Source organism: Mauremys mutica, chromosome 1 (genome assembly GCF_020497125.1).
Source record: "Mauremys mutica isolate MM-2020 ecotype Southern chromosome 1, ASM2049712v1, whole genome shotgun sequence".
In the NCBI taxonomy this organism is placed as follows: Eukaryota; Metazoa; Chordata; order Testudines; family Geoemydidae; genus Mauremys; species Mauremys mutica.
The window spans coordinates 264,283,604-264,302,898 of NC_059072.1; the positions used below are offsets into that span (position 1 = coordinate 264,283,604).

The 19,295-nt window shown below is 43.4% G+C and overlaps 1 protein-coding gene across 1 annotated transcript; it reads left to right on the forward strand.

The window, feature by feature from the left end:
* Positions 1 to 412: 412 nt before the first annotated feature.
* On the forward strand, positions 413 to 18,673 carry LOC123365807 (maestro heat-like repeat-containing protein family member 6). Its single transcript, XM_045008739.1, has 16 exons — positions 413 to 765; positions 2,553 to 2,979; positions 5,631 to 5,783; positions 6,849 to 7,003; positions 7,467 to 7,635; positions 9,942 to 10,111; positions 11,769 to 11,903; positions 12,034 to 12,148; positions 12,489 to 12,632; positions 12,995 to 13,174; positions 14,359 to 14,514; positions 14,940 to 15,032; positions 15,354 to 15,456; positions 15,780 to 15,845; positions 17,137 to 17,242; positions 18,521 to 18,673. Exons 1-16 carry the CDS (start codon positions 716 to 718, stop codon positions 18,540 to 18,542), a joined length of 2,244 nt encoding a protein of 747 aa, XP_044864674.1. The 5' UTR covers positions 413 to 715; the 3' UTR covers positions 18,543 to 18,673.
* Positions 18,674 to 19,295: the final 622 nt, after the last annotated feature.

Below are 19,295 nucleotides of genomic sequence, written 5' to 3' on the forward strand. Positions count from 1 at the left end.
CTGGTCTTTGCTGATCTGGGGTGGGGAGACCGGAGCCTGTGCTGCTGCCTCTGGGTCACAAGTGGGAGCTGGTGGCTGCTGCTGCTAGATTGAACGAACCTCCAGACTGGTGGGTGCTGAGCTTAAAGTAACAGCACACTGTTTCTCCCACTGCCCCAGCACACCCTCTATCTTTCCCTGACACACACACATACACACTCTGTCTCTCTCTCTCACTCCCCCAACACACACTTGTATTATTGTTTAAGCTGCAGCAAAGGGCTCTCTTGCTGAGGCAGAGAGGTAACACAGTGGTTTATGGTTCTGGGTGCCTTGAGGAGAATGTCACACCCTCAGTAGCAATCACCTAGCCATTGCCATGGTAACCATAACACTTGTGACACAAGTGAGTCTATTGTGCCATGCTCCTGCCTCTTAACCACTGGTGAGATCCTTCCCTAGCCCAGCCCCAAGTGATTGCTTTACTTCTACTAAGGCAGATGCTGCTTTCCTGATTGCAGAAATCAAACTGGAGACACACAGTATTACTCAGCATCCCATCGTCTCAGACATATAAGTGGATCTTCCCATTTATCCAGATGCTTCTATGCACATTCTGCATCCCCATATGGCATTTACTCTGCTGATCCCATCAGCCATCATTTGCCCTGCTCCTCTCCAGGTGGCAATTACTGTCAGCTTGTGAATATCAAGCAGGGTCTGCCTGCCCTTTTCCATGTTGCTTTCTATCCTTTTGTGGCATGATGGCCACCATCTTGGTTGTGAGTGAGTATTGCACAGAGCTAAAAGCTAAGCTAAGAGATACTGCTTCACCTAAAGAACTGAGTCCTGTAGCTGGAAACTATAACAGACTTGTATCCTTTTTGGCCTGGACACAGAGTGGGGACACATACCACACTGTTAATAGTGGGTTGTAGGGTCACATTGTGGCGCTGGTTTTACAATGTTTTTTCATTTAATTTTAAAACAAAAATGTGTTTTCTTGGTAACCACGCTACCTGTGAGTGACATTCCTGTCCATTGTGCCCTGACCTTGGAGCCCTGCACTGCTACTCAATACAGATTGATGGTTTTTACTCTCTCTAACTCTCTGTTATTCTAATCCAATCTAATCTGATGTCATCTGCTTCGATGCACCATCGCTCATGCAGTTTTCACTTGGCTGCTTCCCCCCAGTTCTGTAGTTTCCAAGTGAGAGTTACCAGGTTGATGCCATCCTCAGAGTTGTTTGCCAGCAGCAGCCAGCCTTCCCCAGGCTGAAACTTTCTTGAATCCCAGATTTCCTGAGGTACCACATAACAGACATTTCTTCATCCAGACAAAGACTAGACTAGACTCTTTGCTGCTTTTACAGATCCAGACTAACACGGCTACCCCTCTGATACCAGATTTCCTGAGGTAGCTCTCAGTTTCCTGGCTGGGACATAGAATTTGAAGTAAAATTCTTACAGAGGATATAGCTGGGAAAATTCTTGACCTGAACATATCCAATATTTGAGCAGACAGCAGTGTCTCCTGGGAATGGCAATTAAAAAACATTAAATTTTAAGCTTAGAGTTTTGAACTACATGATTAGTGAAGTGAGAATTTGAATGACTGAAACGCTAGTCTTTGTCTGGATGAAGAAATGTCTGTTATGTGGTACCTCATTTTGGCACTGGAAGCATCTGTGAGCTCAACTGTTCCAAAGCAAAATAAAATGTTAATCATTAATGGCAGCTTCTAATATTTTTTGAAAGTCTGTGCAATCTTATCTCAACAGCACGTTAGTCAGTGTGTCCCTTTGAATTTGAAACAAATAGGAAATATTTTACGGTGAAGATTGTCTTGGTATATCAATTTTTAATTAATATAAATTAATATTTGGAAATAAAGACATTCTCATGACCAAAGTATACCCACTGGTAGAAATGTATGTTACTAACATAGAAAGAGAAAGGTTTAAATTTACCATACATAGTTAAAAAAAATTAATTAACACCCCTGCATGATAGGTAGGTAATTATTATATCAATTTTACAAACAGGAAACTGAGGCCTCAGTGATTTAGGGCCAACATTTCAAACTTGAATGCCTTAAGTTATCCAGAATTATAATTGATGATAAGACTGTTGGAAGGGATAGAAAACCTTGCTGGGTTTAAACCCATCTCTAACTATTAGAGATTAGGATGAAACATAATGTGGAGGCCAGATTACCCCACATCTGCCTACTGCAAGGTTTTTGCACCTTCTTCTTAAGCAGCTGGTGCTGACCACTGTCGGAGACAGGATACTAAGTAGTTGGACCCTAGGTATAATCCAATCTGGCATTTCCTGTGTTCCTACACTGATTATCAGAGATGCTGAGTATCCACAATTTCCATTGAAGTCAATGACGCCCAAGTTTGGAAATTCTGGCCAAAAGGATGCACCAAAGGCTACACATAGTTAGGCAGTGGCAGAGTTAGAATTAGAATAAGAAGCTTTTGGCTCCCAGTCTTATACCGTTTTCACTAGACTCTCTGTGGTAGGAATAAAAATGGGTGGATTTTCTTTCTGTCTTGCTTGTAGGATGGCGTTAGCTATAAAGAAATTCATCAAAACAACCTATATTATCTATTTGGAGCTGAAGAAGGTTCCCACCAGAGAACCAGAGATCATCTTCTTAAATGAAAATATACAGCTGCGCTTGGGGAATGAGGCAAACACTGTGAACCAACAGCAGCAGGCAACTTTTGAAACATCTCAGCGCATTGCTCATGGGAAGGAGAGACGCTGTGTGCTGAAAAGGAAAATCAGACGCAAAGTGGTGGAGGAGAAGGTTCTAACTGGTGAACTAGAGCCTGAGCCCCGTATTATAATGGAGGAGGCAGAAAGCATCACCCTGCAGCAGGAGGAGGAAAAAGAAAATATCAGGGCAGAAGGGGAAAGCGCAAAGACATATCGTGGTTTTAATACAGATATCTCCCCACAGCAGGAAGAGAAGAGCGACTGTGAGGTACAAACATTCACCATTTATTATGCAAATCATGGCTTCTTTGTACGGGTGAAAGTGGGCCGGTACAGGCTGGTACAGCATACCGGTAAGAAGCCGGTACCAGCCTGTACGCAGTCGCTGTTAAAGCGCTGCTGCGGCAAAGGACCCGCCTTAAAGTGCTGCCACGGCAGCACTTTAACATCGCTGCCCCTTCCCCCTCCCCCAGGCCGCCGACACAGGGTAAGAGGGGCAGCTGCCCCGGGGCCAGTGATTTAAAAGGGCCCGGGGCTCCTGGCCACTGCCATCAATATCGTAGCAGGAGCTGGAGTCCCGGGCCCTTTTAAATTGCCGCTGGAGCCCCGGGCAGCGCAGGCCAGGCAGCATGGATGGGCTGGCTGGGGGAGGCTGACCCCAGCCCTGCCTCTTCCGCCAGAGGCCATGCCCCTTCTGCCAGAGTCCATGCCCCTTCCGGGGGCCCGGAGCTGGGCCCCAGTACCAGTAAGTGTTTCATATTACTTTCACACCTGCTTCTTTACCTCTCACGCTCCAGCCCTCTCTCTGTATGCCTCATGCCTTCACTTGGCCTGTTTATTCCCACACGCTCAGAGCATCTTGTCTGTATGCTCCTGGTCAACTCTCTGCACACGTGAGGCTCTTTCTCTGCCCACTTAACCCTACGTACAACAAGGTCCTCTCTATGCACACATTTCCCTGCATGCTCTGGTCCTTATCTTCACACATCTACTCCTGCAGGTTTCTGGGCCTTATCTGCATGGTACTGGCCCTATTTTCCCTCCACACACTTATCCTGCATGCTCTGGGCCTTCTTTTTGTACACCTATCTCATACAGTTCAAGCCATTTTATAAACTATGACATTAAAGATTAAGGAAACCTGCTGTGAGATTTTATAACTCATCTGGCACCAGGAAAGAAGCTTCCTCTCCAATTCAGGCTTTAACTAGACTCCTGGTAGTATCAGTCTTTTGAATGCAGGTGATGTAAGTCATCTGAAGGAACTCAAATATGAAATTGCAGAACTACTACCTGTGGTATATAACCTATCACTTAAACCAGCTTCTGTACCAGATGACTGGAGGATAACTAATGTGACACCATTTTTTTTAAAGGGCTCCTTAAGCAATCCTGGCAATTACGGGCCAGTAAGCCTCACTTCAGTACCAGGCAAATTGGTTGAAACTATAGTAAAGAACAGAATTGTCAGACAGATAGATGAAGATGATTTGTTGGGGAAGAGTCAGCATGGCTTTTATAAAAGGAATCATGCCTCACCAGTCTATTAGAATTCTTTGAGGGGGGTCAACAAACATGTGGACAGGAGTGATCCAGTGGATATAGTATATTTGGACTTTCAGAAAGCCTTTGACAAGGTTCCTTACCAAAAGCTCATAAGCAAAGTAGGGAGCTATGGGATAAGAGGGAAGGTCCTCTCATGGATCAGTAAAAGTTAAAAGACAGGAAACAGAGGGTAGGAATAAATTGTCAGTTTTCAGAGCGGTAAACAGTGGTTTCCCCCAGGAATCTGTAGTAGGACCAGTGCTGTTGAACATGTTAATAAATGATCTGGAAAAAGAGATAAACCGTGAGGTGGCCAAGTTTGCAGATGATACAAAATTACTCAAAACAGTTAAGTCCAAAGCAGACTGCAAAGATTTACAAAGGGGTCTCACAATACCATGTGACTGAGTAACAAACTGGCATATGAAATTCAGTGTTGATAAATGCAAAGTAATTCACTTTGGGAAACATTATCCCAACTATACATTTGTAGTGATGGGGTCTAAATTAGCTGTTTACACTCAAGAAAGAGATCTTGGAGTCTTTGTGGCTAGTTCTCTGAAAACATCTGCTCGATGTGCAGTGACAGTCAAAAAAGCGAACAGAATGTTAGGAACTATTAGGAAAGAGAGAGATAAGACAGTAAATGCCACTACTAAATCCATAGTACAACCACACCTTGAACACTGCATACAGTTCTGGTCACCCCATCTCAAAATAGATGTATGAGAAACTGAAAAAATACAGAGAAGGGCAACAAAAATTATTAGGGGTATGGAACAGCTTCCCTCTGAGGAGAGATTAAAAATACTGGGACTAGTCATCTTGGAAAAGTGATAACTAAGGGAGTATATGATAGAGGTCTATAAAATCATGACTGGTGTGAGAAAGTGAATAAGAAAGTGTTATTTACCCATTCACATAACACAAGAACCAGGGGCCACCCAATGAAATTAATAGGCAGGAGGTTTAAAACAAACGTAAGGAAGTACGTCTTCAGACAATGCACAGTCAACCCATGGAACTTGTTGCCAGGAGATGTTATGAAGGCCAAAAATATAACTGGGTTTAGAAAAGAATTTGATGAGTTTGTGGAGCGTAGGTCCATCAATGGCTATTAGCTGATATGTTCAGGGTGATATGTTCAGCAACCTCATGCTCTGGGTGTCCGTAAGCCTCTGACTACCAGAAGCTGGGACTGGATGACAGGGGATGGAACACTTGATGATTGCCCTGTTCTGTTCATTCCCATTGAAGTATCTGGCATTGTCCGCTGTCAGAAGACAGGATACTGGGCTAGATGAACCATTGGTCTGACCCAGTATGGCCATTCTTACATTTTTATTTACAAAAGGCTTTTCCCTGTTTCTTCAGATCTATGAGGAATCTGGTCCCCTGGCTACAGTTACCAGCCAGATCCTTGTAGCTGTGGCTGGTCTGAGAGACACAGTGAAAACCAATGCTTGGGCAGCTGCAGTAATGTTGACCTCAGTCCTGAAAGAGCAGAGGCACAATATTAAGGAAAAGGTAAGAGGTTGGGAAAGTTAGAATTCTCTTTTCTGGATCTAGAAGATGGAATTTGCATTCTTTAGAGTCTCTGAGTTGTCTTTCTCTTTACAAGTTTGAAGCCTGTAGCACAGGCTCAGAATCATCTTTTTAAAAAGATAATCCAAACTCTTTCCTCAAGGACTGTGCAGTCCCCTCTTGTTCTGCTTAAAAGGTAGTTGAGCAAATCCTTCCTATGTCTTTCTATGAGTATTTGTATCCTGTCTGTATAAAAGCATAGTCTACAAAACAAGAAAATGCATCTGAAATATCTGATGTAAATTGGGGTCAGCAAATTGATCACCCAAACCTTAAACAAAGCATTTTTAGGGAATTGAGATAGTTTGGTTGATTTTTATTTCTTTTCATTGTTTTTCATTTTCACTGCATCTTTGCATTTCCTAGATCTGGATGTGACTAGAAGCCAAAATAATGCAAGAAAAAAACACATTTGTGGTATTTCCAGACTCAGAGTCAGGAACTACCAGAAATCCTGTAAGGAACCCAGTGTTCAAGCTCTCAAATCCAGTTTTGCAGACACAGGAGGTTCAGATAGTTTGAAAGAGTGTCCACATTTTGGATGTGTATCTGATACAAATATCTGAACCCTTAAAGATTCAACTTTCACTAATTATAAATGGTCATTGGGTAATCATTATGTAAATTGTCACATGAGATCAGGATTACTCAGAAGCCCAGCAATTACAATGGTGACACTTGATGAACTGGATTAGCAAATCTTCCCATATATGCCCTTTGTTTGTTTCTCTATCAGGGCCTAATCTTGCAAAATGCTTAGTGCCCTCAATTCCTATCGGAACGGATGGAAGTTGAGGGTGCACAGTATATGCTCATCACCTTGTAGCATAAGGCCTTTAGTTCTTCTGACCCCTGGAGTTGCTTGTTTGTTATTCAGCAGGAGTATTCTGTAGCACCATGAATCAATCCTACCCAGACACTCAACATTGCTACATTCAGGCATAAACTGGAAGGGGAATGAAACCACAGAAGAAACAGTCTCTAAACCAGTTTTATTGTTTTTTACAGGTGCCAGAGATCATGGATATTATTTATTTCCACCTGCAGGCTATCGAGGAGGCCAGTGCCAGACAGGCAGCTATGGGTGCTGTGTGTTTACTAGCTGAAAAGCACACAAGAGAAGTAGTTTCAGCTCTACTGAGACTCTCGCTCCCATGTGACAGGTAAAATTGCTGCACTGCTCCCTTCATGGTTCCAGAGCTGAGTGAGGACAGAGGAATCTGGTCTCAATCCACTTCCCCATAGATGGAAAGATAGGAGGAACAGGATGCTGAATACAATAGAGTTCATCCCAATGACTCTTTGATATGTAAAATAGGGTTTGTAATTAAAAACAAGAAAACCAAATAGAGCAGCAGAAGTCTGATAATCCCTGTCAACTTTGTTATGATGCAGACTCAGAGTGCCTTCTGCTATCAGGGTGTTCCTCCACGCCCTGTTGAAGGACAGCAATTTTTTCTACTGAAGACTACATGATCCCAGTTACTAAACCTATGTCTCAGCTCCCAACTGTGCTACTCCAGAACTAAGGTCCAGTTCCTTCACTGACCGCCACTCATGGCCATAGCTCTGCTTACTAGTGAAGAGATCTGTCAATCACATATTCCTGTGTTTTCGAATCTGCAGCCATGTCAGTCAGATCTGGGAGGCCCTAGGCAGAGCCAAAAAAAGTGTCAGCCTCCGGGTGAATGCTGAGCTCCTGGAGATGCTAAAAAGAAGACCATGCCTCAAGAAGAGTGAAACCTCTGAGTCAAGAAATAGCTTTGAGGATAATGCCTCTCTTTTGCCTCTAGCTGTAAGTAATAACCCAAATATTACCCTCCTATCCCCCAGCTTCCAGACTTGTCTAGATGGCTACCTAGGAGTTATATACTTCATGGCAACCTGTGCAGGGAGCTCTCATCCCTTGGAAGATGGAGAGACCTAGAGAGCATGATATGCTGCTGGGTCTTTCTAGGACAGCTCTTGGATGGCAGCTTTTACTGCTGCAGGAGCCTTTCCAGAACTGAGCTGCAAGGAAGGAGAAACCGAGGGTAGGGGAAATTGGTCTGCTTTGGCATTTTGGAACTGGGGTCCTTAGTGTTGGATAGCACTTTGGGGTACATTTAGGGTCTCAACCTATAGTAGAGGCTGGTCAAAATCTCCCCTTTACCTCCTCACCTCCCTCCATTGCATTGGTATGGAATTTCATTGTAAACATTGGCAGAGATCCTGAGACCAGAGTGGCTGAAGACTGGGTCAGGTATTATTTGTGGAGTAACACTGGGGAAGGAAGAACCCCGAGAAAGGGTAGATTTCTTGATTGGACTTTTTCTGGAGGGGCAGGTCAGTGTTTGTTGAAAGGGGTGAAATTTAACCCAGATCTAAACTTTTGCTGATGTAGCTATGTCAGCTGGGGGTACGATGAGCAGTGATCTCTAAATGACATAGCTGTGCGAGCAAAAGCCCCAGGTGTGGATGTAATTATAAGAGTAAAACTGCATTTTTACCAGTATAGGTTATGTCTCTCAGGAGGGCTGCAATAAGCTGTGCTGGTAAAAGCACAGTTTTGCTGGTATGAGCTGCATCCCCATTAGGAGCTCTTTGCTGGTATAGTACACTGGTATATATACCGCCAAAATGCTCCCGCTGTAGACCTGACCTTAATTTAGCTGGAGACCCAAACAACCCACAGGCCAGAGAAATGGAAGAAGGGTCCATGTTACTACTACAACAATGTATGGCCTCCCTCCACCAAGAAAGAAATGTATAATATGCTCAGTACTGTATGTCTGAGATTGAAGAGATATAGCTCCATGGCACAGGGAAACAAGAGAAGTCCTTCATGTCCTTGCCAAAGCCATGACAGCTTCCTCATCTTTTCCTGCTTTGCCTCTCTCCTCACCCAAGACATTAACCTTCTTACAGGAGCATGGAACATGAGTACTTTTGTAGGTCATGACATCAGCTACTCATTCAACAAGGGGTTCACTGTGAAGCAGACTGAGGGCTTGGCTACACTTGCAAGTTAGAGCACATTAAATCAGCCCCGGGCGCCCTAACTCCTGAAGTGTCCACACTGGCAAGGCACTTAGAGCGCCAGGACTCTGCAGCTGGAGCATTCCTGGTAATCCACCTCCATGAGAAACATAAAGCTTGCTGCACTCCAGCTGAAATGCCCAGGTGTCAGTGTGGGATGACGTGTTGCATTACTGCGCTGTGATTGGCCTCTGGAAACATCCCATAATCCCCTGAAGTCAAGTGGCCACTCTTGTCATTGTTTTGAACTCGGCTGCAGACATGTGGGTATCCCCTTTCATTGCTCCATTTCTGACAACTGGCATGCTTATCTGCTCTGGGACAAAGCAATCATTACTGTGGAATGCTGCTGTTGTGAGTGTGTGTGAGAGATGTGGCACAGGGGAGGGAGATCTGCTGCTGTCTGAACTTACAAGATAGCATGCTGACACACTCTCTGCCCCCCAAAACACACTCTCTGTCACACTCCATCCCACCCCCTTTGAAAAGCACATCGCAGTTACTTGCACACTGGGATAGCTACCACAATGCACTGCTCTTTGTGGCATTGCAAGAGCTGCTAATGTGGCCACGCCAGTGCGCTTGCAGCTGACAGTGTAAACACAGAGCAGCATTTTCCCTGCTGCAGTCTCTGAAGGCTGGTTTAACTCCCAGCGCTCTACATCTGCAAGTGGAGTCAAGCCCTGAGTAGAGCTCATGTCATACTGGAATGCTCCAGAATGCCACTCTGGCACTTTTGGAGGGCATTCTGGTACTTCTGGTAGTATCAAGTAGGAATGACAGTTCCAGAACTACGTTCTGGCACCTCTCTTTTTAGGACTCTCACACTTCTTCAGTACAGCCAGGCCCTGCAGTTTATGAAACAAGTACCCAGGATGCAAATCAAAGCTGGGCCTTTGTAGCATGGTAGTGCTCTGTTCTGGCTGCTCTAATGACAATATTTCAGGGGACACAGTTCCATCTTCTGTGATTTACTGTGAGTCAGGAGAGGAACAAAGCATATTTGTGGCAGAGAAAAAGAAATGTTGGAGTGAAATGGAGGCTTTTAGAGTTACATTTGTGTCTAATTTTTATCTTTTTCAGGCAACAAGGGCCCTGTGCATAATATTCAGTAATAAAGAATGCACAGTGCCTATGGATGCCTTTTATGTATCTGTGTTAATCTTCCTGATCATTCAGCTGCATTACCTGGTGAGCCTCCCAAAGGTTGTGTGTGGCTGGGAGGACAGGTTCCAAACATCCAGTTTTGTGAGGTAATCTCTGACAAGGTGCTAATTAGGTGGATAATCCTATTTCTGTGAATCACCATCATCAAAGTCTCAGTGGTAATCCATGGCCCTATAGTTTGAGAACCTCTGCACTAGAGGAACTTCTGATTTAGCAACTTTCCTATGGGATGATCTACATAGGGGAAATTCTGAGGAGAGTGTTTAGGACACCCCGCTTAGAAGACAATTTCCCAGTCAGGCCTAACCCCTGGAAGAATATTTCTGTCAGAGCAATCTCTTAGAATAATGCTCCCTGATGGGTTTGAGATAAGAGGCTTTAATTAATGCAAAAGAAACAGTATCAATATTTAATGAATGTTCTTTGGAGGATGGGATGGGAGGAGGTTAATCTATGTATGTTTTTTAAATGCGGATAACAAAGAAAGTATTAGAATGTCTGGAAACAGAATCTCTCCTGCTTCATCTCTTCTGTTTGTTCTCATTTTGATACCTGTACCCACTGCCTTCTCTGCTTATTTATTTGTGTAAAAGGCCTTATGTACTGGGTGCCAACAATTAATTAACAAAAACATGAAAAAGCCATAAGATGCTGCATTAAAAGAACTGAAATGAAAAAAGAAATGTTTCTAACATAGTGTGCCAGGGCAGGGATAATCTAGGGAGGTGAGCTCTGTGTAACACTCAGCCGATCTTGCTTCACTGGGTTTCCAGTAAATACTGAGGCTTTCTTCCGATTGTGGTTTTTGGAGTTTCTTACTCCTTTGAATTTCATTTGGGGTTTTCATTTGAGATGAACCAAAACCCCAAAAAGACATTCAGCAGGAATGTTTGCGTTTTTTCTTGGCTAGGGTAAAAAAAAATGCAAAAAGACTGTTTGCCTCCGAAAGATAAATTCATCCTCAGCATTCCTTTCCTTAGCTTAATTGGCATGGGGACAAGATCATTCACAGCAGATGCTTGCTATGAAACAGAGGAGAAGTGGGGCTACCCGCTGGCCTTCCCTGACTCAGAAAGGCAGATACTTAGGGGTTCAAGTTCAGATGTACTAAAAATTCCAAGTAAACCTCAAAGGGCTCAAATCCCACCCATACCTAAACAGATGGATTTTTCCCAACACTTACTGCAGTTTAGTATGGTGATGCTCATAGGTTTGAGATCTTGGCTGTACATCAGGGCTACAAATGTAACAAACATGCTAAAATGTAAACATCAGTGTTAGCTATGCTGTACATGTATGTCATTTGAAGGCATAGACCTCAGGAATTTTGGCTCCAAAAACACAGGCCTGTCCTACTGGAACCAAATAAAGTCTCCATTAGCCATATTTCTTGACCAGTCCAGCCACTCCCTGGTAACCATTTGAATAAGTCTATGAGATGACAGTCACATAATTCTCACTCTTTCCAGTACAATACACCATGTGGTGAAAAAGGGGGGGGATCAAAGTCTCATTTATAATATAAGATGTGCATGAGAGTGGTACTGATGGCTTAATTACATTAGTTTGTTAACTTAGCATCTTAGCCATAGGCCATTGCACAACCCCTAAAAACAAATACAAATTTTAAAAACAAAAATTAAAAACGCAAGTTTAGCCCTTCAATTGCTTTGCATAACAAAATCTATGTTTTGGTGTGTCTCCAAATATCACTCATCTATCACTCTCTTGTCTGGAATTTAGCTGTGCAGTGGAGGCTCTGAAAGCTGTGATTAAAAGAGAAAAATCCTATTTGATGCAATCTGTGAGTCTGGCAGGAGGCTGGGACCTTTTATCCATGCCAGAGACTTACCTGGAAGGAGTTCTCCTTCTTGCTAGGTAAGTGATTGGAACGTTGAGTTCATCTGGCTGTGCTGGCCAACATGGTTTCTGTCTGGAGTATCCGCTAGTCCTTGGCTTGTTTACTCTTTCTCTCCCAATAGTAAAAGTTTTGATATGTGTTCTACAGAGCCATTGTAAAACACTACCGGAGCCTGGATTTTGCTGTGTTTACCAAGGTGTCCCCTCTCCTGCACCACGGGGATGACAAACAGAAGCTGACTGCAATGGCCTTGTTCACTGGGGTAAGCCTCTTATCTGCTGTGAATGTTTGGGATTCTTGGGAACTGCTCACTCTCAGGCTAGCTCAGTGAGGTAATGGGTCATTTGCATCAACGTCTCAGCTGATGCAATCTCTCCATTGCCCTGCACCTTATATAGTCATTTATACCAGTGCAAAGTGGGCATAAAACATTGCCTTTCTGATTTGGTGTGACTTACATCCACTTTGTTCTGGCCTAAAATGACCACATAAGGTGCATGGCAACAGAGAATCAAGTCCAGGAAGTTTTATATCTGATATGACCCATAGGAAAATCTTTCTATTTGCCTGTCAGCTACTTATTATGTGTTCTGCCTCTTTAGCTTCTCTCTACTGAGTCCACATATGTGACACTAAAAAAGCAATATATTCTGGGCCACCTGAAGAACTGGCACATTGACCCAAGTCCTACTGTCCGTTGGCTTGGTCTTCTTGGACTTGGAAATGTTGCACTTCATCTGCAGAAGGTGAGTGATGATTGTTTATACATGAAATCAAACTCTAGAGGACTGTCAAGGATATTTAAACCTACCATGAAAGCAATGAAACAAACCACACCTCTACCAAAGTAGAATAAGAAGTGCTGGAGGGAGTCAGGACTCAATGAGAGATACCTGGCACAGCCACAGAATCTGCCCATGAATCTTCAAGGAGAAAAATAACTGTTCCTTACTGTCTCTAATACCCTCTGCCTCAGCTACAGGGGGATGAGTACCTTTGCTGTGTATCTGGGTATCTTCCTTTCCATCCATCTTAGAAGAAATGGCTATGGGATTGTGAGATTGTTGTTATACTTCTAGGGATGTGAGCAAATTTCCATTTCTTGTAGCAGAAAGAAGTCAAAGCTCTGCTTAGTGATATCCTGGAGACTTTTAATGACCCTGAGGAGAAGGTAATTCTGATGGCTTTTGAAGCGGCTACCAAAATTGTCACCCGCCACAAGCACAAGGGCCATCTTGGCACAGAATTTGTGAAAACTGCCAGACAGCTTCACCCATTCCTGGCTGATGTAAGGCACAATGGTGGGGGAGACTGTTGAAGTGAGTGTGGTTAAACCTTTGTGGGGGGTAGAGGGAGGGGTGTTAAAGCTTTTGTGTGCATGTCAAATAAAAATAGAAGCCAAATCGTACTCTATAGCAAACATTGTTGCTACTCTTGTCTATCACTGTATTGGTTGCAACTGAACACTCCTGTTTTCAGGTCCCGTTAGATAAGAATCATTTCTGATGGAAAAAGGAGACTTGCTCCCATAAGGACTGGAGACAAAGACTAAGTACGGACATGCTAAAATCCTATCTGATTGGATTCAAGCAATATAAAGGGCCTGAGTCTGCATTTTCACTGGTGCAAATGAGGAGTAATCCACTGAAGATAATGGAGTTACACCAGCATGAAATCTGTGTGAGGGCAAAAATCAAGCCCAGAGTGTATAAGCAATAATACACTATGGGGTGTGCTATTATTGTCATACACAGATCACAGGCAACAAAATAAAAGGCATGGTGTGCAGATCTGGTGTTATATATATACACACACAGACACACAAACACAGTGTATTACTTGATAGGGTGTGCAGATGCCTAAGCCGAGAGTGTTGCATCTCCTGCATGCATCTGTCACTGATACTGCACATGCTGGAGATATTACCATTGCCTTAATTCAACAACATTTAGCACTTACAGGGTAGAGAGCTTTTCATCTTCAAAGTGATTTACGAACTTTAACTAATTAAGCTTCACAGAAGCCCTGTGCAGTAGGTAAATGTTATCCTCATTTGTGTAGATGAGAAAACCAGGACACAGATGTTCAATGACTTGCACAACCAAGGTCACACTATGAGTTACAAAAACCTCAAAGTATAAGTGGCCAAACCCCAGGAGAGGGAAAGTGAAGAACACTTTAAACTAGTATCTTATGCCTCTCTTATTTGACTGTATGTTGGGGCCTAAATACTACAAGCTGTACACATACACACATGAAATAGAAACAAATGGGAGTTCTTGGCTCTGGCTTTAGCATTCATTCGATCATTCCTTTCTTTAACCCATTTAATCAATAGAAATGTTTGACACAGTCTGGCTTTTGGTAAGTTAAAAAAACAATTTTCTCTCCATGGTTTGCATTATGCTGTGATCACTCAGTAAATTGCATGGAAATGCCCTTTGTTGAGGTTCTTTCCTTCGTCATTCACAGGAGAGGCAAAAAATATGCTGTGCTGCAACTGAGCTTTTTGGGGATCTGCTCAGGGCCCTGAATAGGAAAGATAAATCCCTCATGCAGGAGCAGGTCCTCAGCAGTATGGTCCCACTGCTGCTGAATCTGCAGCAACAGCATCCTGATGTGATCAAGGTAAATGCCACTGCCATAAGTTCCACAGCACAACACTACAAGCCTGATCTTCAGACTTTCCTGCTAAACTCCCAAGGCTGCATCATCTCACCTTTTTCATGATAGTATCCCAAGACTCCTGGTTTTCATGCTATCATACATTCTGTGTGGGTCGTTAGTGAAGTGGAGATTAAGAATCTATTCCATTATCAGGAAGAGAGGGATATGAATGGCTCAGACAACTATATGGCCCCAACAGACTACTTCCCTATGATCACTATGAACAAAAGTATGTTAAAGACCAGGGGAAACAATATGGCCTACTGAGCCCTCCCTTTAATATTCATTTCAACTGCATTTCCATTCTCAGTTGTCACCTATTTGATAATATTATCAGTACTCCTCTCTGTTAACTCTAGAAACCCTTCTTGTCTCATCTTTTGTAGAGCTGTACAGACACCTTACAGGAGTGTAAAGTCTTCTTGGGATGGACCTTAAATGACAACCAGGAGTCCTGGGACACTCTCTGTGAGCATCTTGTAAGGGAACTCTGGGATTTCCTTCATTCTGCATGTTGCTTTTTCAGTGGTGTGGGAAGAAAAGAAGGGTAACAAACATAAGCTTCATTTTTAAATTGTGAGGGACTTCCATCTCCTCCAGTACATCACCTGACGTGGCTCATGAAGTTCCACAGCATCGCCATCTGGTATTTCTACTCTTTGGGGGTAATCCAGTCATAAAAAGTTTTGTTTGGAAAGGATTGTTTGTTGATAGGCACTAGGCATAGGTTTGTGGAATATAGGTACTAAAGGGATGTTCGTGCCTCACTAATCTGAGATTTTTCTTTGTTTTTTTTCCAGATTGAGCAATACCCAGGAAGACTATGGAGCTTCTTACACCAGGCCCAAGAGTATCTCAGAAGCCCATGGACTTCTTCAGGAAGAGCTGCCGGCATATTCATAGGTAAACACTAAGTTATTTGATCTCCTTCAGCTTCTATCACCACCCTTAACAAGGACTATTTCCTACAGCAGCAAGAGCTAATCCCTTAGTTCCAAGAGTCTTGATTTCCATCACCTGAAGGATTTAACACTAGAGTTTACGGAAAAATAGAGGAAACGCATTAGACCCTTAACATCTCTAGTTATTCACACTACACTACTCCTAAACCACTTTCCAGATATCCACTTCATTATTTAGGAGTTTGGTGGTAGAACAAAATATTAGACATTTCACTGGAGGGTATGAAATGTTATGTGACATTAATTGTTTTTATTTACCTCTAGACGTCATAATCCAGCATATGGAATACAGCCTAGTGAAAAAGGAAGCCATGGATTTATTGCAGTGTGGTAAGTAATGACTTACCATTTAAAACCAAATGTGCTTCCTTGGCATTGAAACACAGACATCTACATATATCTGTCTGTGATTGCACATGTCCATCCTTCACTTCAACTGTGGTATCTTCATGTCAACCTTGTGTGACAATTGCAAGCTGAGAACCAGCAACCAGTTACGATTTCCTGATTCTCTGCCCCAGGGCAGGTCAAAGCAACCTCCTTTACCTTGCACTCTCTCTTGGAGAGGGTTGGCAGTTAGCACACGTTAGAGGCACCCTTGGCCTGCTCTAACCTGTATCAGGGTAGAGATTCAGGGTGCCATAACTGGTTGCTGGTTCTCATCTCCCCACCACACCCTCCCTTGGACTGCCCTAGGTCGCTGTGTGCTAGGCACGCCCCTCGTCTCAGGCAGAGTGAGTAGAGCACTTATCCTTCTATCCCGGGGGCTCTAACTGCTCAGCAGGGAAGCAAGCAAAAAACAACACCCAGAGTTACTCTCTCCAATCCACGGGGTGAGCTGCTGAGCTCCTTGGGCTGCAGATGGGGTGGTTGGAGGCAAATGAGGAGGTGGTACCCCCTACCTACTCTTCCCTATTTCAGGCATTTAAAAACCACAGGATGCAGCTCAGATAACACTGTTACATTCATAATCAAATACAAGTTTTCTTCTTAAAACAGGTTTCAGAGTAGCAGCCGTGTTAGTCTGTATCCGCAAAAAAAACAGGAGTACTTGTGGCACCTTAAAGACTAACAAATTTATTGTAGCATGAGCTTTCGTGAGCTAAAGCTCACTTCTTCGGATGCATAGAATGGAACACACAGTCACCTTCAAGGGCCACAGTTTAGAGGCCTGAGGTTTACAAGTGGCCCTTGGGTTACAGGTTGGACTACCACGGCATAGATAACTTAATCCTAGACTTTTTGTCACTTTTATGTATCTGATTCCATCAATCATCAGCATCTATTCCAGACAAACCTCTGGAACCTCTCCCCCTCCCTCACCCATGGAGTAGTAACATGACATTTAGAAAGAGATCAGGCTTTCAAAGTTCACACAAGATGAGATGAGAGCAGGCTGCACTCAATGAAAGTCACTTAAGAATAAGATTAGACAGAGCTCTCCAAGTCACATGAGACAGTGGGGGTGGAGAGGCTTCTGGGATGCGTGAGTGATCATGCAGGAGTCCCGATGGTAGCTGGGACTGGTGACAGTAAGAAGATCCAGGTCATTTCTGTCTTTATGCAGCAGTTCTGCCCTGCCCTTTGCTCTTTGGTTCAGCTTTGATGTCTTTACCATTAGAATCAGAACTATCAATCCAGACAGTTGCCAGTATCGGCACTGAGGAGGTGGAGCAAGTATGCAGGCCTTACCCACCACCATGTGCCATGGCCTGCTGCTTCCTGTGGTAAGCTTTGCCTCATTTTGTCTAATGGAAACATGCAAAAATGAGCAATGACCTCAATTATTGTCACAGTGCTGGTGTAATGGATCCAGGACTACAAAAGACTTAATATTCATAATCTTTATCAAATTCAGGTCCTTCTCAAAAAGCACAAGCCCTATCTTCTGAACTAAAGGAGACTCTCCATTAGCTGTGACAATATTTGTGCTTATATGTAGAGCTGGACCCACAACCAGGAAAACACATCTCAAGCAATGCTGCTTTGTTGAAATTTCCACCCCAAAATTTACAAACCCAAGAGGCTCAGAAAGTTTAGAGGAGGTGTTAGAAAGGCTCTAAGTCAAACCACTGAACTTTTTGAAGTTTCTGCATTTCTAATATAAAGTGTCATAGTCCCAAAGCTTAAAATCAGAGAACTAAGGAATAGTCAGAAGCCGTACAAGTAAAATAGTGAAATATAAATAAATAGGGCTCAGATTCAGTGCCCATTGAAATCAGTGGCAAAGCTTCAATTGATTACAAGATATCGTATACTGTGTGCAGTTTTGTATCTCTGAATCTAGAGGGATGTAGCTCATTGAGGAACCCACGTGGGGTTCTCTCAGATGTTTAAAGGGATCCATCACGTCCCTTCTGAAACCTTGGCAACTTCTCCAGTTCTCCGCTGCAGATCCGGTATTCCAAACCAACATCTTGTGAAAAAAAGAGCACTGGATGAGTCACCTTTAGAATAATGGCATCTCCTGTGGAGTCACAGAGGAATCTCTATAGGATACAAGGAGTAGATGGAGATGCCAACTAGGATATTGGGAACAGGGGAAGGGGAGGATTCAGGAGGTACCTGGGATATACTGGATTTAGGTCACAGTCAGAAAAAGGTAGAGACTAGAGCTGGCCGGATGCCAACAATTTTGTTTCATGAAGACTTCGAGGTTTCAAAATTTGTTTTCATTCTGAATTGGAATGAAAACCAAACTTTTTGAAAGTTTTCACAAAACAGAATATTGTTGAAATGCCCATTTTCAGATTGAAAAGTGAGGTTTGCTGTCCTCCTACTCCTAACTGACCAGAGAGTCCACCTCAGAAATCTTCCCATTAAATATGTCATCAAAATCAATACAGCTCTACAAAAAGTTGCGGTTTCAAGGAAAACTGCATTTTCTGAGCAAAAAAAAGTTGTGTTAAAAATGTTATTGCCAATTCTAGTGGAGACTTTTTCTGTGGGAAATTGTTGATGTTTTTTGTGCTGTGTTTCTAACTGGACTTTGTTCTATGTTTCAGTTCTTGTGGATTTGCTGTTTGATTCTGAGGCCTCTGTCCACACCATGATCACCATCCACCTCAAGATAGATCAGGAATCAATAACGTGTGCAATTCTCAGTGAAAATTATCTTCTCCATCTTCCTAGAACTTTATTTTATAATAGTAACATCCAGCAATTAACAATTCAGTCAACTATTGCCAGCATTCCTCTGTTAGATCATCATGTCAGAGAAATTGCCTTGTTTGTTTGTTCTTTGGGGTTGTTTTTCTGTAAAAGTTGGACAATTCAACCAAGAATGTTCACTGATGTTTGTGATGGGAGGTATCAAACCCACGCTGGGCCAGAAGGGGTTAATAAGAACCTGTGGGCTCAATCAGCCTTGCCCTGCTATACTGGCAATAGGTGTCACGCCTAGAGGAGGGAGTTAAAAGGACAGAACCCAGCCCTGTTGGGGGCTGACCAGGAAGAAAAGCGAACTGCTGACTCTCACTCAGTGAGAGAAGCCTGGCTGAAGTCAGGATGCTGAGTGGGACTGCTGGCAGACAGAACATCCAGAAGGAAGGTAGCCCAAGGCAGTTGGGAAGGAGAGTGGAAGGAAGTGAGTCCTCTAGGATTCTCCCTGGAGGGCGGGGTCCTGCAGAGAGCAGGAAAACTCCAGCTGAGTCAGGAACTGCCGTGCCAGGGGAACAGAGAAACCTCTCCGGCAGCAGAACTCACTGCTTGGGCAGAAAGCACTAAGAAGCTCTACAGTGAGCCTGGGAAGAGACTTAAAGAAAGAGGAGCTGATACCCT

Bases quoted from the DNA above. Each gene is read 5' to 3' on its own strand.
- LOC123365807 (XM_045008739.1), top strand. From the start codon at position 716: ATGTTGCTTTCTATCCTTTTGTGGCATGATGGCCACCATCTTGGTTGT. The intron at 5,784-6,848 runs GTAAGAGGTTGG...TGTTTTTTACAG, and splicing joins GGCACAATATTAAGGAAAAG to GTGCCAGAGATCATGGATAT. The intron at 15,457-15,779 runs GTAAACACTAAG...ATTTACCTCTAG, and splicing joins AGCTGCCGGCATATTCATAG to ACGTCATAATCCAGCATATG.